At 48.8% G+C, this 21,588-nt stretch overlaps 1 protein-coding gene across 1 annotated transcript in view; it reads right to left on the reverse strand.

The window, feature by feature from the left end:
- Window positions 1-20,252, reverse strand: part of Cyp46a1 (cytochrome P450 family 46 subfamily A member 1) — a 38,414-nt gene extending 18,162 nt beyond the window's left edge. The window contains exons 1-5 of the mRNA XM_027946692.2: window positions 20,059-20,252; window positions 13,997-14,077; window positions 13,316-13,397; window positions 6,035-6,108; window positions 5,568-5,654 (exon numbers count right to left, since the gene is read on the reverse strand). Coding sequence (XP_027802493.1) covers window positions 5,568-5,654; window positions 6,035-6,108; window positions 13,316-13,397; window positions 13,997-14,077; window positions 20,059-20,177 — 443 coding nt within the window. The 5' untranslated portion in view covers window positions 20,178-20,252. The remainder of the gene's footprint in view (window positions 1-5,567; window positions 5,655-6,034; window positions 6,109-13,315; window positions 13,398-13,996; window positions 14,078-20,058) is intronic.
- Between the last annotated feature and the right edge of the window lie 1,336 nt (window positions 20,253-21,588).

The raw sequence follows: 21,588 nt of genomic DNA on the forward strand, positions 1-21,588 counted from the left end.
CAAAACCAGCCTCAGCAATGGCAAAATATTAAGCAACTCAGTGAGACCCTGTCTCTAAATAAAATTCAAAATAGGGCTGGAGATGTGGCTCAGTGGTTGAGTGCTCCTAAATTCAATTCCTAGTACCAAAAAAATAAAAAGTTTCTTGGTTCATAACTATTATACAAACTAAATATGTTCTTATTCTTGTCAATTTCATTTTGTATTTTCCCTGTAAACTTTATAACTATTGTCTGTTAATGCCTTACACAGGCACAACTTCTAATATAACAACCTGAGTTAATTTGAGATAATAGGCCATCATCTATAGGACTGACAAGATGGGCTAACTTCCAGTACTAATACTGACCCAGTTAAATGGAAGGAGTAAATAAGTGTAAAGTTAGAGTCATTAAAGTTAAAACCCAGTTCTCATACTTTAAGTGTGATCAAACTGGCCTGCTAGATATTAGAAAATTATATTATAAAAATTATATTTTGGAAACCAAAACTTGGAGATTAAAGATAAGGAAATAAAAGTGCCAAGAAAGAAAACAACCAATATTTGGCTCTTGCTCTCTGAAGTCAGCTTGAACCTAAGGACTGAGGGGACTTCTTTCTCTAAGGGCTTTGCAACTCGGGGTCACATGATCTCCCAGTCAAGGAGATTCATGAGACCCTGGAGACCAGAAAGCCAACTAGGGTGCATGCTGCAAAGAAGAAGGTCATTGGAGAGGAAAACATCCCTGATCAGCTTGAACCTAAGGACTGAGGGGACTTCCAAGGGAAGCCACATGTGGTCAACAAGACCCTGACCCATCCTGGCAGATGGCACTAGAGTTGCTAAGAGGCTGCTCTCAAATTCCCAATAGTGACCTCCTGAGGAAACTCAGCTGACCCTTAACAATAGATAGGAGCAAGGCCAAATTGACCAGCTTGGTCTTAAACATCTAGAAAAATAAGTTATTACCAAATGAGCCATACCTGGGCATTTCAGAGAAAAGAAATAGTTCTCTGAATGCAACCTAAGTTGTACACTGTTACAGCCCCACCAAGAGTATGTAAGGCTGTAGACTAGGAGAGTAGGAAAGAAGGATTCTTAGATGAGAGTGCCTGAGAAGAGACTATCAGAGTCAGAAGCTTTTTAAAGTCAATTCAAAACCCACAAATTTTAGGATTGGGGCCATAGTGCAGTGGTAGAGCACTTGCCTAGCATGTGCGAGGCACTGGGTTTGATTCTCAGCACCTCATATAAATAAATAAAGGTCCATTGACAAGTAAAAAAAGTTTTAAAAAACCCAAAAATCTTCCTAACCTCCCACATAGGCAGGCTTTATCTGTGTCTGCTAGTTTGATTATCTAGCCCTAAGTGACATAAATAAAGCGATCTCTACTAAACACAGGTCATGCCAATAGAAAGGTACTTTACAAAATTTAGATGACTTTAGATATCTTAGCTACATCTTATGGGGGCATCTATGACATTATAAAAACTAAGGGTGTGTTTGTATTCCTGATAACACTGACGGATAACTAATATCCTGAAGATTTGCACTCCCAAGTAGAGGCCAAGTCCTCACTGGCCTTGCCATGGGAACAACTTCTTAGCTCTTAAACCTCCTGGTGAAGAAAATGTGCTGGCCTCTCTTACCCAATCACCATATTCACTTATTTTACACTAATCTCATCCAGAACCCATGTCTTCTTGTTCCTCTCATAGAAGCGCCCACCTCCCAGATGACTTTACAACCTGTTCTTTTTGAACCAGACTTTTACCCTGGACCTTTCAACTGACCCCAAATAGTCCTAAAAGGGAAACCCAAACTGCTTGCTCCATGTCGCTCCCTCCCGGCCTGAAGAAGCCAGAGTGGTCATCACCCATTTCTCCTTACAGCAGTAATGGTTCCTTTGATAGGAGAGGGGATGAGACAAGGGCAGAAGACAGGCAGTCAGCCTGGAGAATGGATGACTGGGTTGGAAAGATGGGGGCCGATCACCAACAAAAAGGAAATGGAAGGCTAACACCTCAGAGCACGTCCCTGCTCTCAACTGTTACCCACCCCTCCAGGAATAGCTCCTCCCAACAGGAGGAGTGGCCAGTGAGCATCCCCAGGGGGCTCTTTTCCTGCCTTTTGGTCACATAGGCGAGATAGGAAGTAGGGGAGGAAAGGAAACCTGAGATCTATAAAGAGGCAAGGCACACACCCCTCCCAGAGACACCAGCTCTGGTCCTGCCTTCTTTCCAGGGAAGTCTAGCTCTGTCTCCAAGGAAGTCCAGCTTTTCTCTGGTGTTGAATCGTCAACACCGGGGGAATGAGGACCCGATCCTGTTTTTCCAGACCTGCATCAACAGCACCCTGGAATTCTCTTCATAATGCTTACACTGTTTGCAAGTACACATTCATTTGCAAGATAATTTGTACTCCTCTTTTGGAAAAAAAAAAAAAAAGTCCATTTCAGTTGACTTTTGAACTATTGTACCAATGCTGAATCCCTTGCAGCTACTGTAGAGAGAGAAGGTCCCCCTGGAGGGCTGGTTGTCCTCACCCCCTTGACTTTCATAGAAAGGATTAGGACCAGGATCTCCCGGCCAAAGTAAAATCTAGAAAAGCAGAAACTGGCAACATACCCTCATACCCTCAGTACAAACACGCACTGGTTTCTACATCATGACCATGTGGGCATCGTCTGCTCAGATCCATGTCCACCTCCTGTCCTCACGAGGGCAGGGACCACACCACCCTGGCTCTTGGTACAATGACCTTTGTGGAGTGGAAGCCCCCCAGCCCGTGCCACCATTCTTGCTTCTGGGGAAGTAAAGCCGCCAGCTGACCCCCCGACACGCTCTTGCACCCACAGGCCCACCTGGAGGGCACGGGAATCGGGAATGGGGCGCCCTCTGCTCCTCGTTCCTAGGATAGAAGCACTCACTGAGCATGAGGGGGGCAGGAACCAGCCTCAGAGGGGGCCTCCGAGCTGGGCATCAAAGAAGGGCAGGCATTCCCCTGAGGGGCACACTGAGACAGAGGGAAGGACAGGAGCAAGGGCACAGATGCCAGCGAGGTCAGTGTGTCTAGGAAGCTGGGGCAAGCAGAGGCCAAGGCCCCAAGGGTTCAGGGGCAGACTGAGGGTGGGTGGGGTCTGCCCTTGGTCTTCTGGTGATAGGGAGCCACTGAAAGTCTCAGAGTTGGGAGCGGCATGGCACACCTGAGTCCTGGCTCAACCTCTCCTCCTTGGAGAGAAGCACAGATATATCTTGCTGTAAAAAACTTTGCATGGAGCTGGGGATGTAGCTCAAGCAGTAGCGCGCTCACCTGGTATGGGCGGGGCGCTGGGTTCGATCCTCAGCACCACATACAAGTAAAATAAAGATATTGTGTCCACCGAAAACTAAAAAATAAATATTAAAAAATTCTCTCTCTCTCTCTCTCTCAAAAAAAAAAAAAAAAACTTTGCATGAAGAAGATGCTCGCTAAATATTGGCTAACCACACAGATCAGTGACTAAATATTGTCAACTGTCCTGCTGTGCTATTTGTCCAACATTTTAAAAAACAAATTATGAAGGCATAAAACAGCTAAACTTTTCTGTGATCATATCTTTCTTTTCATTTTAAAATACTTCCATCTTACAATAATAAAATCTTTAGCTGGCATTTAAAAAAAAAAAAAATCTCTCCAGGGCAGTGAGGAAGTGCATCAGAGAAGGAAGAGCTGGAGTGTGGCTCAGCAGCAGAGCGCTCGCCTAGCACATGTGAGGCCCTGGGTTCAATCCTCAGCAACACATAAAAATAAGTAAATAAAATAAAGGTATCATGTCCAAATATAACTAAAAATTATATTTAAAAAAGAGAGAAGGAAGGGAGGAGAAGGGAGGGCATCGAGGAGGCCACAGTGAGGTCTAGGAGAGGCCGCTTCCAGCCCCCAAGGTTATGAATCCCAGAGTGAATTCACAGAGGGGAACTGGAGGACTTCACCTTCGCCACAGAGCCAGGTTCACATGGTGATCAGCACCAAGATGATCACCATCAGCCTCCTGATGCCAGCCTGGAGAAGGACACAGCATGTACCTGAGCTAACCACACAGATCAGCGACAGACCCAAGCTGGAGGGCTATCTGCAAAACTGGCCTGCAGTGTGGAAAGGCAGGAGGCCAAGGCAAGACACAGAAGGGCCCCAGAATGCAGAGGCTAAGGGTCAAGGCTAGGAAATACAAGGAATGCACCTGAACTGGGCCTGAGTCGAGGGCAAACAGCCGGGTTGTCATGGACGATGGAATCTGAGCGAGGGCGGGGTGTGAGAGGATGGGTGTAGATTAATACAGATTTTCCTCGTTTTAATAATCTAAGTGTAGGCACACTCATTGTCCTTAGAAAGGTCCATGCAACTATTTAATGGCATTCAGTGCATGTCTCTGACTTACCCTCAAATAGTGTGATGTGTGCACTGCATAAAAATACAGAAACATATATACACATCCAAGAAGGAGTGATCTATACATTTTATACAGACATATGTAGATAGAGAAGAAATTGTAAGGCAAATAATGATTTTTTAACAATAGACAAGTGAATCTTGGTAAAAAAAAAAAATATATCCAGAAGTCCCATGTACTATTAGGGTAATTCTTCTATAAATTTGAAATTATGACCCACTTGAATCAAATGTATGGAAGATGATATGTCATGAGCTTTGTAATGTTTTGAACAACCAATTAAAAAAAAATTTGAAATTATGTCAAGCAAAAGATTGTTTTCCTCAAAATGTTAAACATAGAGTTCCCGGATTACCCAGAGATTCCACTGGGTATGAAATATGTATCGACACAGGGATACAGAAAGGTCCACAGCACTGTTATTCATAACAGCAAAAGGCAGAAGTAACCCAACGTCCCCACCTGAAGAACGAATAAGCAGCACAAGATACATATGCAAAGGAATATTAGTCAGCAACAAGAAGGAATGAAGCACTGATGTCAACAGGCACCAGGGAGTGAGCCGTGGAAACAGTGCAGAAGCCGGGCAGGAAGAAGCGCGTGTCTGTGACTCCTTTTGGATGCAATGTCTGGAATGTGAAGACCCACGAAGTCAAAAAGGAAGCAATGGGTGGGGTATTGGGGAGAAATGGGGAGTGACTGCTTGGGGTGATGGAACTGTTCTAACTGCAGTGGCGACGGCTGCCCGAGTCTACGAGTGTGGTGAAACCACAGTTAGACATGCGAAGTAGGCGAGTGGTACGGAACATGAATCAGTTCTTGAAAACAGAAAACATCACCCCAAAATAAGTAAATAAAAGCTAAAATGAATGAAAGGAGCAGCCCAAACGAGGAGTGAAGAGGTCTGGGTGAGTTCCTGGAGAAGGGGGACCTGCCTCTGGCTGCATGGTCATTCTGCCCTTGACCTTCCCAAGCCTCTTGGGCATCTTTCTCTGTCCCACACCCAGTCACCAGTCTGGCTCTCTTTTGACCGTGAGCACCCTCCCTGTCCTCTCTCCCTCCAGCACGGTGAGGCCCGTGGGTGGAGACTCCCTTCCCGAGGACCGCTGTGCTGTGACCGCCCCGAGCCCGTTGCCATCGCCAGCTGCACTCACCTCCGGCTGAAGGCCAGGTCCATGACTCTCCGCTGCTTGTGCCAACGCTCATAGTCACATTCGGACACCAAGCCCTGGCCAAATAGTCTGTGGGAGACAGAAACTTGATGCAAGACCAGGGTGTGTAGACAGTAACCGTGTGGTGTGCATGGGTCACCTGTGGGGCTGTGAGAAGGTCCTGGGACATACCGTGAGTGCACCAATTGTGCCACAATAAAAATGTGTAGCGCTCAGGTACTAGGCATGGCCTGTCACCCCACAAGTGCCACAATATCACACATCTATTAGAAATAAGACTCGGGATTGTGTGTCCCAACCTTCACAACCCCACACTCCCAGGAAAGAGCCAATGACAAGAGCAAGGACAGCATGCACAGACATCCCCTGTGCCTGCCTGCCAGTGCCACCTCAGCCCTAGGGAGTCCCTGTGCTCCCAGCAGAGGCCCTCCCGCCCCTCAGCTCCTTACCTCTCACCAAACACAGTCTGGATGGCGCGGTACATCTTGGAGTCCTTGTTGTACTTGGTTGACATCAGGAACTTCTAAACATCCCCAAAAAACCAACGTAAGCTGAGGTACCCATGAGAGGCTGCAAAGGGCCCTCCTGAAACATGCCCCAGAGCCTTGGCATCGGCTGAGCGCCAGCCCTGGTGGGAAGCTCCACACACAGCATCTCTCGGAAGCCCCCATCCATTCACTGAGGAGGGCAGTCTTGAGGCCACAGCAATGCCTGGGGACGGGGGATGAGGGAAAGGGGGTCCAGAGGGGCTGAGCGATCTTCCATCCCAGCTGTGGGGTTCCTCACTCCAATGCCACACTCAGGACCCCACGCTACCCCGCCGTCCCGAGCAGTCCAACGGAAGGTGCAGGCTGCTCTGAACCCAGGGTGGGAAGGGGAGAGGCCTGGGGGGCTTCAGGACACAGGAGAGACACTGGCACAGATTCAGACTTGCAGCCCCAAGCAGCCCCAGAGGCCGAGGAAAACCTCCTGGAGGCACAGCCAGCTTGTCCCCAGGAGCTGGCTGGTAGCCATGGCAACATTAGCCAGCAGCTGGGCGGCAGCACAGGCCAGTGGTGAGCAGCATGGGCCCGGATCTGCCAGTCTGAACTGGGATCTGGGCCCGCATCCCTGCACGAATGCTGTGGACTCCATGACCCTGGCTGGGTTACTCATGTCCCCTGCCCCTCAGTGTGCCTGTCTTATAAGATGGGCTAAGAGTGCCTGCCCACTGAGGCTGCTGAGCAGGGAACTGGGTGTGCAGGTGGGGTGCTCAGCATGCGCCAGGTGTGCACCAGCACCCTGTGGCTCACCCTCAGACACAGGTCGCGGAGCTGAGGGTTAGAACTGGCCACGGTCACACTCATGGAGGACACGGGACTTGAACTCAGGCAAGTTGCTGCAGGGCAGGTGAGAAAGGCTGGCATGTGGCTGAGGGCAGTGGGGGCCAGGCACATTCCACAGAGGGGTGTGGAGTGGGGAGGGGTGTGGACGCCACAGAGCCTGGACCCCGAGAGCTGCCCTCTCCGATGCCAAGCTTTGCCCTGTGGGCACCAGGAGGCAGTCAGGCTGCTTCTCTCCTGGAAATCAACCCAGGGCTGCTACCTTCTGTAATTCTAGCTCCTGGGGTGGAATGCTGATTTTTTAGCTGAAAGAAAACCCCAGAGATGACTGACTTCACATAAAGAGCCATATCCCAGGAACCCTGAGCCCACCCCAAACACTGTCATTTATAAGCTGAGCTCTGTCATCAACCCCTCTGTCACCAGGAGGAAGACACCAATAAAAGCCCAGCTCCTGTCCCTGCTCAGAGGTCCCTGAGCACCTGAGGTCCACGGCCCATCCGAATCTGAACCAGTCCCTGCTGCCAGGGCAGGACAGCTTCAGCATGAGCTCCAATCAACGTCCCCACTGCCTGGCGCCTCCCAGGGCCTGCTGTCCTCGGCCTAGGGACCCTGTGGTTGCCCGCTGAGCAGAGCTCTGGGCCGGGGCATGCTCAGAAAGGCATGAGCTCTTTTTGCCTCTTCTCTGATGCACACCAGCCCAGGAGGCAGTAAGGGTTCCAGACCTGCCTCCTGCCGGATCAGAAAACAGGGCAGAAATGTGTGACACGTCTGTTTTCCGACACCATTTTGAGACAAGCAGGACAGGACTGTGAACCAAAGGAGGGAGGAAAAAAAGATGTAGGCCTTATGACCTGGAGTTTACCCAGCTTTCACCTGGAGGCAATTCCAGGACAATGACACTAAAAGAAGGGACCTAAATACAGTCCATCAGCCTTGCCAAGTTGCACACAGAGCTCAGAGTCCAGGAAGGCCAAGGGAAGCTGGAATTTATAGGACAAAGAACCGAGAGGAGCAATACCCAAAGGAGCTCCATGTATGGGGTCACCAGAGTGTTTGATGACCACCAGTACATCTGCTGGGGACTCCATGAGGCTGGGCCAAAGCAGATTCTGAGAAGAGGAGGATTATCACACAACTACAGGCTGGGCAATTCCCAGAGCTTAAACAGAGCCAAGAATCACTCAAGTACCCACCAGCCAGAGTAGACACGTTTCCAACATGAAGACTTCATTAAAGGCCCTAGGAGAGTCACCGTTTAGCAATAGGAATAACCTGGCCCTGGAGTAATCAATACCTTAATGCAAGCTGAGAAAGGATCAAATTGATCTGCAAGTTACTTTACCATCTGTCTAAATGAAGTCCAACAATTTTTAAAGGAAGAAAGCAAAAACATAGATTTTTTTAAAAACAGAGTCTTCTTCTGTTGCCCAGGTGGGTCTTGAACTCCTGGGTTCAAGTGATTCTCCTGCCTCTTGAGTAGGTGGAACTATAGGTAAATGCCACCATGCTTGGCTCTTAAAACAAAATTTAATGCTCAACAATGAAAAATCCATAGTGTAACAAGGGTGATGACTACACCACTGCGTTTTACACCATCTTAGCCAATATTAGCTTTACTTTGCCGAGGTGAAGTTGTTCTTTGTCATTCCCTTCCTACCAACTCTGATCTCCAAATACTAGTGAGCAGAATGGAACCTTGTAACAACATTGGCCAGTCATCAATTAAAAAAAAAAAAATAGAAAAGTCAAAAAAGAGGAAAGTCTGGCTTATACCCAGGCCTAGACATAATAAATGTGATAGAATGGTCCAGCAGAACTTTAAACACCAGTTGAAATATTATAAATATATTCTAATTGCCTAAAAAATTAGAAAAAACTTGGAGGATTTAAATACCACTACACACCAACATATTCAAAGAATCCACATATCCAAGAAGTTCAAAGAATCCCAAATAGAATTGATACAAAGGAGCTGGGCACAGGGGCACACACCTGTAATCCCAATAAACTCTGGAGCCCTGAAGCAGGAGGATCATGAGTTCAAGGCCAGCCTAGGCAACTTAGCAAGATCATGTCTCAAATCAAATCAAACCAAATCAAATCAAGTAAGGGCTTGAAAGGTAGCAGCCCTGGGTTGATTTACAGTAGAGAAGCAGCCTGACTTCCTCCTGGTGCCCACAGGGCAAAGCTCGGCATCTGAGAGTACCTCTTTGGTGTACTTGCCTAGCATGCATGAAGCCCTGGGTTCAATTCTTAGTACCACAAATAAATAAACACAAAGAAAAGGACCCAAAGGCAGATCATAATTCAATTGCTAAAGTGATAAAGAGAAAGTCATAAAAACAGATAGGCAGAGATGAAGTGGCAACTTGAAGATAGATTGATATAAGTTAAAGATGATATTATCAATCCTAGGATGACCACTGAGAGAGAATGCGAAAAAGCCAATAGCAGAGATAAAACAGAATACTAAACTGTACCTGATCCAAAGAAGGCAGAAAAGGAGGAAAGGGAGACAAACAACAGACGAACATACAGAAAACAAACAGGAACACAAGGGACTTAAGCCTAACTGTAAAAATAATTACATTAAACATAAATGCCCTCAAGCGCTCCATTTAAAGGTAGAGACTGTCATACCGTATACAACCACAAGAACTCAACTACGAGCTACCTGTGAGACACCCACTTTAAATCCAGAACCCCAAGGGTTAATAGTAAAGAGACGCCAGGCGACAACAAGCAGAAGAAAGCTGAAGTGGCTGTATTGAAGCAGAGAAGAGGCACTCCAGGCAAAGAGCACTCCCAAGGGTAAAAACAGACATTTCCAAGAATAAAGGGGTCAATTAAAAAAAAATTAGGAAAGTCAAAAAAGAGGAAAGTCTAGCCTATACCCAGGCCTAGACACAGTAAATGTGATAGAATGGTCCAGCAGAACTTAAACACCAGTTGCAATATTATAAACATATTCAAAGAGGTCAGTCCTTCATGGAGACATCATCCTACTAAATGCATACGTATCGGATAATAGAACACCAAAATACATGAAGTAAAACAGGTAGGACTGAAAGTTGAGACAAACTCATGACTTTGATTGGAGGGTCCAAGACCCCACACCCAGTAATTGTCAGAACAGTTAGAAAGAACTTGGAGGATTTAAATACCACTACACACCAAGTTGATCTAATAAACGTTGGTAAGACACTATTCAGCAATTATGAAATATGCATTCTTTTTAAGTATTTGTAAATGTTTATCAAAATGGACCATATGCCAGGCCCTAAAACAAATTTCAATGAATTTAAAAGAATTGAAATCACAATGAATATTTTCTCTGATCTTAAAAAACTAAATTAGAAATCAATAACAGAATAATATCTTGAATATCCAGTAATATCTAGAAATGGAATAACACACGTCTAAATAATCCATGGTCCAAAGAAGAAAGCACAAGAGAAGGTTAGAAAATATTTTGAATTGAATTAAAATGAAAATATGACCTACTAAATTTGTATTAAGACAGTTCCCTTTAAGTATTTATTTTATAGGCTTTTTTTTCCCTATACTTTTATTTTGTTGATTTAGGTTTTTTTTTTTTTTTTTTTTTTAATATGGTACTTGGGATCAAACCCAGTGCCTCACACTCTACCAATGAGCCCAACCCCAGCCCTTAAGTGTTTCTTTTGAAAAAACAAACAAACAAATGATTGAAATCAATGATATAAACTCTCACCTTAAAAATTAGAACAAGAACAAATTAAACCAAAATTAGTAGAGGAAGAAAATGATAAAAACCTGAAATCAGTAAATAAGAAAATGGAAAAACAATAGAGAAAGTTGTTAAAGCCAAAATGGTTCTTTGAGCCACTCATTCATTTACCTTGTAGACTGATCAAGAAGTAAAAGAAAACCCAAATGACTGTTCTTGGGAATGAAGGAGGGGACATCACTACAGATCCTACAGACATTAATAAGATGAGTAAATGTCATGAATGCCTTTGTACCAATTATTCTGACAACTTAAATGAAATGGACAATCCATGAAAGACATGAATTACCAAACTCAAGAAAAAACAACAACAACAAAAAATCAGAATGACCAAATGTCAATTAAATAAACTGAGAAGGAAATCCTGACACGTGCTACAATGTGGGTAGAACTAGGGGATGTTTTGAAAGCAAAATAAACCTATATCAAAAGAACCAAAATTCTATGAGTCCACCTAGATGAAGTGCTGCAGTTAGTCAAATTGATAGAGGCAATAAGTGTGGTGCTGGTTGCCAGGAGCTGGGGTAAAGGAAAATGGAGATTTATTGTTTAATGAGTACAGAGCCTCAGTTTGGGAAGATGAGGAAGTTCTGGAGTTGGGTGATGTTAAAGAATGCACAACAATGTGAAGGTACTTAATGTCCCTGAGCTGTACACTTAATTAAAACTGTAAATTTAGCAAGGTATGGTGGTGTGTAATTGCAACCCCAGCTATTGGGGAGGCTAAGGCAGAAGGATTGCAAAGTCAAGGTCAGTCTGGGCAACTGAGGGAGACCCTGTTTCAAAATAAAAATTTAAAAAGGCCTGGGGATATGGTTTAGTGGTTGGACATGTTTGCCTAACATGGGCAAGGCCCTGGCTACCAATACTAAAATAAATTATGCATTTTATGTTATATTTTATTTTATAATACTTTAAAACTTAAAATATTTTTAAGTACATGACTTTTAAAACACATGAATTATTTATTTATTTATTTTATGTACCAGGGATTGAACACATAGGTATTTAACCACTGAGCCGCATCCCCAGACCATTTTTGTATTTAACTTAGAGACCGGGTCTCACTGAATTACTTAGGGCCTCAATAAATTGCTGAGGCTGGCTTTGAACTAGTAATCTCCTGCCTCACCCTCTGGAGCTGCTGGGATTACAGGCGTTCACCACCATGCCTAGTGAAATGTTTAATTTCTCAAAATACAAACAAAACTTCCCTTAAAGCCAAGTCTAGATCCATGGCCCCACTGGTGAATTCTATAGAACATTAAAGAAAATAGTAATACCATTCTTATGCAAATTCTTAAAAAAAAAAAAAAAAAACAGAGGAGGGATTACCACTTCCTGACCCGCCTTGAGTCTGGTATTAACCTGATACCAATACCTGACAAAGGCACTACAAGAAAGTAAATACAAGAACAAAAAACCTGAATCTAGAAAAATAAGCCTTAACATATCATGACCAGGAATGCAAGGTTTGTTTAATACTTGAGTATCAGTTGCCACACTCACATAATGCACCATACTAATATACACCTGCAAGTATCGTGAAAGTCTCTATGCATGTTCTTGGTCGCATACTTTAAAAACTCTTAAACTATGTCTGTGAAATTGAGCTTTTTTTGAAAATAATCTTTGACCTTCAGTTAGTAACACCATGGTTGTTCAGCCTGTCTCCTGAAGTGTGCCCAAAGTTGTATATTAGGGTTGGGGTATTGCTCAGGGGTAGAGCATGCATTTACCCAACACATTTGAGGCCTTGGCTTCAATCCCCAGCACCACAAAAACAAAACAAAGCAAACCCCACTAACACCACCTGTTGTATTTCGCCCCTCACCGCGGCCACGCAGTGTCACAGCAGTATATCTAAACATCCACTCTGAAAAATAACAGTGCCAACACTAACTGAGCAAATGGCGTGTGCCTGGCATGGGCCCCATGGTTCCAGCCCACTGTTCTAAGAGAGGCAACATCCCTGTTTTATAGATGAGGAACCAGGCCCAGAATGAAGTCACTTGTCCTAGGTCCCACAGCCAGCCAGCCATAGAGCCCAGATTTGAGCCTGGTTTGGCCAACTCCAAAGCAGATGGTGGGTATTCATTCTTTATTCCTACATGGTACAGACTAATGCCATCTGTCTTGGTTTCCTCATCTCTAAAATGGGGACTAATAAGAGCCCCCACCCCGTGAAGATGAAATGGGTCAACAGTGATGGAGTACCTAGAAAAGTACCTGGCACACAGTAAGCACTGCTTGAGTATCTTAGAAGCTTCGTGTTAGGCAAATCCACCCATATTTGATTCTCATCAGAGAGCTTCAAGGTAGGGTTAAAATTGCTGCCTCTTTAGATGAAGAACTGAGGCCAAGAAAGGCAAATCCACTACATTTTAACCAGATGGATCAAATTCCCAGCCCAAACAGGAACAGCAGAGTCCCCTCCCTCTCCGTGTGCCCATGGCAGTGCTTGGAGGTGGCCCCAGTGGTGGCCTCTTTCTAAGAGGCCTCCCCTTCTGGAACCTTGGGAGAACAGCCCGAATGCATCTGGCTCTGGAGCCGTCCTCCATGTCCCTGGGACCAGGTTTCACTCCCCCAACCCAGGGAAAGGGAGGCAGCTGCCCTGGAAACCACACCTTCCCTACCTTGACTGACTCAGGGCTTGTGACGATGACAGAGGTTTTGTGGAAGACGTTGACACGCACAACAGGTCCGTACTTCTTAGCCCTGGAAATCAAAGTGACCAGAAGGAGGCTGTCAACCATCAGAGATGTGCCCCTCAGCCCAGCCTCAGCCCAGGGGGTGCCCTACTGCCAGGGGAAACAGCAGCATCCCGTCCCAGAAGGTGCTCAGCACAGGGCAGGAGAAGAACCCCGTGCTGGGGGTCCGGAGGCCTGGGGGTGAGGCTCTGCTCTTGCCCAACCACGGCTGAGTCACATCCCCCTCTGGGCCTCAATCTCCATGCCCATGAGATAGGACTGCAAGACCCTCATTCAATTGCCTGGGAAGGTCCTTCTGGGAACCATATCTTCATGACAACTTTTCTTGGGAAGCCCTTTGAAGAGCGTTAAGTCCCATCCCAAACAATGACAGTCTTGTCCCCTGCCACACACCCAGTTTATAGATAAGGAAACTCAGGCTCAAAGAGCTTCTGAAGGCTGGTCTAAGGTCCCCCCTTTGATGAATGGCACAAGGTGGCCTCCATCCAGCCTCATTCAGGTGTGGCCTGGGCCAGGGGAGGGTGGGGCTGGGATTTGTGTGACTAAACAGGATGACTTCCCCCTGAGGACCTGGAGTAAGGCAACAAGTGACAAGTTTGAACCCACCAATCCAAAAACACATCTTGGAGCACACGGCCACAAACCTCGTCCTTTTTCCAAAAGTAGGGGAGGTGTCCTAGAAGGAAACTGGAAGAAAAGGAAGCATTAGGCTCAGCAGCAGCACCACTGAAGGCTGCCACCCCCACAGGACACAGGGAGGCCTGAGCGAGAAGGCCGTGGGCTGGCTCAGGACCACCAGGCAGTGAGCAGAAAGGACGCAACCCCGGTCCCACCAGCGCTAAAGGCTTCCTTGGAGGGGAGGCATTGTCCCTGGCCAGAGCTCCAGGGCTGGCACATAGCAAGGTTCAGGAGCATGATGTGTCTCGCCTTCTGACATCCGTGGCGTACTTCCTGTGGCGAGCACCATGCTAAGCCTCACCCCACCTGGGCACTCTGTCTCCTGGGTAAGCTAGGTATCATGAACCGTGTCATTTGTAGGACAGAGAGGTAGGGACCTGCCCACAACTGCACTGCTGGTCCCAAGGGCCAGTTTATCTAAGTCTGCAGGGGAGGCACTGGAGCATAGCAAGCCTGTTGGGTGTGACCTTGAAGCACATTTCAGGATGCCCGTGACTTCTTGCCTCTTACATGATTTTATTCCAATCATGCTCACTGCAGCATCCCAAATGGGTGACGATGAGACTGCAGTTGGAGTTTTCTGGGTCATGGAGCTCAGATTCTCCCAGGGAGAGATGGAGAGAAGATTAAAAAGAGGAAGTAAATAAACATGATGCCAGAGAGTGATGGGAGAAAAACAGGATACATATTGGGACGAGAGTGCTGGGGAGAGGGGCAGGAATGGCCATTTATACAGGCAGGAACATCTCTCCAAGAATGTGGCCTGTGATCTGACACATGCAAGTAGTAAAGGATTTGGCCACACAGGTATTTAGGGAAATAGCAGTCCAGGCAACAGGAGCTGGTGCAAAGGCCCTGGGGTACGCATGTGCTTAGATAGCGAGAAACCCCCTGTAGCCAGAGCAGAGTACTTAAGAGTACAAGGTGGGGTTACCAAAGTTGTTCAGTGGACACAGGGTGCCATAGGCTGTTGATCAAACTTTGCTTTGAAATCAGTCACATGGGACCACTGTAGGGTTCAAGCAGTGGAGGGATCTGATTTGGGCAGATCCCAAATAGATTCTTTCTGCTGCTGTGCTGAGAGTAACTGGAATGGGACAGGGGACTGGAGTGAAAGCAGGGGCACCAGTGAGGGGCTAGGAGAGGCGATGAGGCCAGACCAGGGTAGGGCAGTGGAGGTGATAAGAAGTCAGATTTCTGACTGTCCTCAAAGGCACAGCCAACAGCGCACACTGACCACACTGATGTGGTGGTAAGGCATGGGAGGTGCCAAGGGTGCCCTGGGCTGTGGCCTTGGAAGCTGGGAGAGTGGGTGGAGCTGCTGTTCACTAAGATGAGAAGGACCGAGCAGAGCTCGCCGGGCTGGCAGACGGCCTCCTGCCCACCGCATGATTCTGCCACCAGGACCCCTCTGGCTCTGCTCCAGAGAGGAATGGGCCACAAGTTCCAGGAGGTAAACACACCGTGGAGAAGCCCCCACCACCAGCCCCGGCTCCCTCCACCTCTGCCAGGTGGCTCTGGCATGTTCTCTGTCCAGGACACTGAAGGACCAGGCAGGATGAGGACGGGGAGCTGACAACTGGGTACCCCTGGGGTTCTGGAGCAAAGCTCATTCAGTGGAGAGGCAGGAGCCAAAGTTCCGAGTTCCGAGGCAGAGTTGGCCATGGGGTAGGAGCTGCAGGGAGCGAGAGGATGAAGGGCAGGGTCTTCCAAGCCGGGGATTGGACAGCAGGTTATATCAAATGGTGTGGTGCAGAAGAGAGGACCAACTGATGGCCAGGGTGGGGGGCAGAGGATGGCTGGGGCAGGGTGGCTGAGCAGAGGGGCAGGCTGGCCTGGGCCAGGACACCGACATCCATCTGCAAGAACAGATGGAAGACACAGGGTGGGCATCGAGGCGCAGGCCCCTGGAAAGAAGTTCTCTGCACTCATTCCGTTGGCTCAGGGAAGTAGGAGGCAAGAATAAAAGCCGAGTGTGTGGGTGGAGGAGAAGGTGACGGAAGTCAAGAGAAGGCAAGAGAGCAGACTGGAGAGTGGGCGGAAAAATGCTCTGGGGCAGGAAGTACACAGTGACCCTGGCAAAGGAGGCCCATTCCAGGTGAGTAGCCCTGCACCGACACCACTCAGCTTACAGAAGGATGAACAGACAGGCTGTATTTTCAGAGTAATCTAACATTCTTACTGTCAATCCCAAAATCTATTCGTGTTGGGGGAATGGTCTCATTCTTGTAGGCCTGTGTGACTCCAGTGGGATCCCCAGCTGCTGGGGTCTACCACCACCTGGGAAGAAAGGCAAATGTCACCAAAAGGTGACAGAGGGCAGGGAGTTGGGTAGGATTCCCATGGCCAGTCAAGAAAGGAAACTAAGAGCTATTCCTTCTGGTTCCTGCAGGAGATGCCAGGAGAGGACAGCAGGAGGCCGGGTGTTGGAAATAAGCAGGTATGGCTGAGGGGATGGCGCCACACTGGGGCTTTCAGCTCAGCACCCCCAACGGACAGAAGCCCACTTGCCACACCCCTGGTGATAGACTGGATATGGTAGGGCAGCCCAGAGAGATGGGGCGGACAAAGAGTCCCCCTGTCTGGCACTGCCCAGCACGTCCACTTTCCTAGAACACTGTGATTGGCCAGGTGTGAATCCAAGGTTTGCTATGGTGACAGAAAGCCCTGGACAGGAACCAGAGGAGGGGCCCACAGTGAGACCACTTGGGGATGAAGGGAGCCTATGCCCTGGTTGAGCAGTGGGGACCCCACCAGGGGTGAGAGCTGGGTCAGTGCCTCACCTGGTGGGCCAGGACGGTGAGTGTTCAGCTGCGCATCCAAAATCTACCGGCTGCACCACAGACAGAGCCCGAGGAGGGGCCTTGCCATGGCTGGGAAACACCCTGGGCAGCTGGGCAAGTCAGACGGGAGGAGAGAACCAGCTCTGTCCGGAGTCGAAGTCAAAAAAATGTCTTCCAAAATAAATAAAAACCAGGAGAGACCGTGCAGTGTCAAGTTGACACCACTGCACGCCACCAGACAGTTGGGGCTGATGAGAACATTAGAGAGCCGCGACAGAGAAATAAAGAAGCAACCCACATGGGTGTGAGACAGGCAGGGGGCTCTAAGTTTTTGTCTGTTAAATGAATCAGTGCAGAGGGACATGGTAATAAGAGCACAGAGAAGGTCACTGGGAGGACATCCTGGAGAAGAGGGCCTCCCTACAGAAGAAGGTCAGAGGGTGGGCCAGGCCACAGCAGCTATAGAGGTTTCTTGCTACAAGCTGGCAAAGCCTTGGAATAACAATGGACAAATGCCACTACTGGAACCCTACTACACAGACCTCCTGTCAATTACGGCATTGCCAATCACGGTTCCAGGATTGAGGCTTTGAATGCCGAAATATCTAATTTGTGCTAGGAAAGTTTTCAGAACTTTCATCAAGCGGTTTTATATTTGACCACCAATCAAGTTGTAATCCAAAATCTTTATATATGCACTGTTCAGTTCACCTCCTTAATAAAGAGCCCTACAGTGATTATATTCAGCCTTCTTCTACTTTTCTGCCCCCTCCCACACACCTGTAGGTCACAGGTAAACTCTTGGTGCAAGAGATGGGGATCATTCAGCCGTAAAAAGAGAAGAAATATGCACACATTCCACTATATGGATAAACCTCGAATACATTAAGTAAAAGAAGCCAGACTCAAAGGCCATATATTTATGATTCCATTCATATGAAATATCCAAAGTAGGTGAATCTGTAGAGACAGAAAGCAGATTAGTGCTGGGGCTGTATGGGGTGGGATATGAGGAGTAATAGCTAATAGGTAAAGGGTTTCTTCTTAAAGGGACAAAAATGTCCTGAAAGTAGTGGTGATGGTTTTATGACTCTGCTACTATATTAAAATCACTGAATTAGAAGCCATGCAGTGGTGCATGTTTGAAATCCCAGCAACTCGGGAGGCAGAGATAAGAGGATCACGAGTTCAAAGCCAGCCTCAGCAATGGCGAGACACTAAGCAACTCAGTGAGACCCTGACCTAAATAAAATACAAAATAGGGCTGGGGATGTAGCTCAGTGGTCCAGTGGTCCAGTGGCATTGGTCCAGTGGTCCAGTTCCCTGGAGTTCAATCCCCAGTAACCCCCCGCCAAAATCACTGAATAATATACTTTAAAAGGGTAAATTTTACAGTATGCAAGTTATATCTTGATTTAAAAAAATATGTAGAGATAGGGAGTTGACTTAATTTCTTCCTTCTTCACATACAGAGATCTAACCAGGTATGTAATGTTTGAAGCTCTTGGGGTTATAAGGAGACTGAGACCCATGAGAACAAGCGCAAAAACACGCATTCCCAGCTTTGGTTACTGAGTTGGAGAGTGCTAGTGCGCCTAACGGAACTGTAGATTTCCACCATTCAACCTTGAATCACTATTTATTGTCTACTGTGCATGTGCCAGGTGCTGCTGTGTTGGGATGTCAGGACACAGCAGTGAATGAAATAGACACAGGCCCCAGGGGAGAGACAGACACTTAACATGAGGTTGCACAAATAATTTGCCAGTTACCATTATGCTGTTAAAAACTACATGGTGGCTTAAGGGTTTATGAAACAAATGCAATAAATCCAAGATCAGGCAAGGAGGGATCTCTCTGAAGAGTTAGCTTCTAATCCAAGCATGGAGGGCTAGGAAAAGATCCACCTAGGTGGAGTAGAAAGCAGAACTGCTCATCAAGGGAAAGGAGGTACCAGGAAGACCCAAAAGTTGGAAAGGGCAGAGACAACAGAGAGCCAAGGGGAGAACAGTTGCCTCCCCATGTCACCAGCCAGAGATCATTCCTGAAACCACCAAACAGAAATTCAGGCTCTAGAGCCAGCACTTCTGGCTTGGGCTGGAGACAGATACCTTCCAGAATGTTCATGCCCTGAGATTTTAAAAAGTGTGTCTAATACCATTGTTTATTCATTCATTCAACAGATATTTATTGAGCAACTGCAACATGCCAGGTGCTGGGTATACACAAGTGAACACAGAGCATCCCTACCCTCTTGGGGCTCACAGTCTAAACGGGGAGACAGACAATCAACAGGTGAACAGACAGTCAACAGGTGGAAAGGTGCCTTCAGGAGAGATGGCCTCATAAAGAGTTTGGGGCTGAGTGGTTTGACACAGAGTGGTTGGGGAAAGCCTATCAGAGGTGACAGAGGAAGAAGCCCACCATGCCTAGGCTCCAGAAGGGAAGGGGAAGACCTGGTGGGGTGAGAGCCAGCTTGGGATAGAGGGAGGGCAGCAGTGAGCAGCAAGACAGAAGAGAAGGGTGCAGAGCTGGCCGGGAGAACTCATCAGGGGCCTTGCTGGCCATGCAGTGGATTTAATTTGGAACTGGGTTTTTTGGTTCTGAAGTGATGGAAAGCCCTAGGAGCTGGGAAATGACATAGCAACTCCAAAATTCAGCAACTCCAAAGTTCTGGTGAGGGGGTTGGTAAGTTGGGTGGGGACCAAGAATGGGACAAAAGTACTGAAATGATAACGGGTATTTCCCAGGACAGAAACACAACAAACACGAGGGAATGTAACCAAAGAGTGCACTTTGCTAGGTTAATCCTGTCCGAATCCCAAAGTTAAGAGCACCCACTTTGGAGTCAGGCTGACGTGAGCTTAAATCTAGGCTTATCAACTGTGTGACCTTGGGCAGGTGACTTCGCTTCTGCGCGCCTCAGCCTCCTGGTCTGAACGATGGGTTAACAATAGAGCCTACCTGACAAGGTTGTCGCTGCTATCACGTTTGTGGGGCCCAGCCGAGCGGCGGGCGCCCAGCAGCTGCTGCGGCTGTGAGTAATTTGTTACTAAGAATAGTTAGCGCCCCTCTCACGGCCTCGGTCTCCAAGCGGTCGCGCGCAAAGACCAAGCTGGACCCCCAGACCCGATGCTGGCAGGGACGCGGCCCCCGGCCCCCCAGTCGAGCGCCCCATCCAGGCCCCCGCCCCCACCCCCCGCTCACCTGGGCCGCGGCGGCCCGGGGATGTGCTCATAGCGGCTGCGAGCGCGATGCACGAAGGTGCAGCAGAGGCCGAAGGCGAGCAGGACGGCGCTGCCGAGTAGCAGCAGCCCGGGGCTCATGGCTCCGGGCCAGGCCAGGCCAGGCCAGGCCGGGTGGGCGCCCGTGCCGAGGGGGCGGGAGGCCGCGAGCGACTCGGCTGTCAGAGCCGCGCGCCGCCTCGGCCCCAGGCCCGGCGCTCCCCAGCACCGCCCCCGGCCGCTCGGCTCCGCCCCCTCCGGCTCGGCCCCGCCCCGGGCGCGCGGTCCCCGCCAACCACGTCTCCAAGTTCGACTCCAGCGCTTGGAGCCCGCCCCCTCTACGCCACGCCCCCACTTAAGCTCCTCCCCGATCTTCACACAGCCGGGTCTCAGACCCTGCCCAGAACAGGAGGTCTCCACCAATCATAACTTCGCTTCTGGCTCGCACCCCCAGACCCCGCCCTTCCCCGCCCTCTCAGGCTCAGGCTCCGCCCCGGCAGCAGCCCCGCCCCAAACGCGTTGTCCTTGGCAACCCTGATTTCTCAGCGCGTGCTACCCCGGCGGCCGTAAGAAGTCTAACGGGTTGGCTCCGCCCCCTTGGCGCCTCCAAATAGCGGCGTCTCTCCACGCGCGGTCCTAGGTCCCTTCCTTTCTTGCTCAAACCTTCTGGAAACCCCATCGAAGCCATCAGATTCCGGCGTTACGCCGACGGTTCCCAAGCCTCTTCCTCCAACCCAGTCTCCCAAAGTTGGTCTACCCAAATGCCCCGCGGGCGCCTCTCCTCGCCGGCCTGTAGGTGCCCAGCGCCCGCGGTCCGCCAGCAGGCTCCAGCTGGTGACGAGGACCCCGCGGGACACAGGGAGGCCTGAGTCTGCGGATGAAGCACGCTGCGGGACTCGAAGCTGCTCTCTTCGAGTCCTGGCCCCGCCAAGTCTCCCAGACCCAGGTTGCCCGAGCGTGTGGCCCCGGGTCCGGAGCACCTGGCGTTGGAGTGGGCATCATGTACCCTTGAGCCTCTCCCTGGGGAAAGCGAGGAGTGTGACCCAGGTGGCCAAAGGCTTCTCCTACTCATCCGGGTTTGTCCAAAGAGGCCAACTCTGGGCTTTTAAGTTCACTGTGCCTATCCCAATGGTCACCCAAAGTGTCAGCTGTGGACTGCAAGGGCCAGGTGTGCCTACTCCTAGCGCAGGTAAAGATCTTCTGGGCTAGAGTGGGAGCGCCAGAAGAGTTCGGACGCTGCGGGACTTCTGGGAAGAGGCCATACACTTGCCCTAGTCTTGGGCCAGTCCTGGAGAGGTTGGGGATTGAAAAACAGTGACCTGTGTGCCCACCTTTCCAGGTATAGCCAGGGACAGTAACCCTTATGGTCTGCGGGGTGATGGAGAAGGCCAAGCTTTCAGACGCGTGCCTTGCACGGAATAGACAAGATTTCCGCTCCCGAGGACACCGCCGCCTAGGCTGGTCCCGCTACCAGGAGTCCATCCCATTGCAGGGACTTGGACCGTCAAGCTGG

Source organism: Marmota flaviventris, chromosome 2 (genome assembly GCF_047511675.1).
Source record: "Marmota flaviventris isolate mMarFla1 chromosome 2, mMarFla1.hap1, whole genome shotgun sequence".
Lineage (NCBI taxonomy): Eukaryota > Metazoa > Chordata > Mammalia > Rodentia > Sciuridae > Marmota > Marmota flaviventris.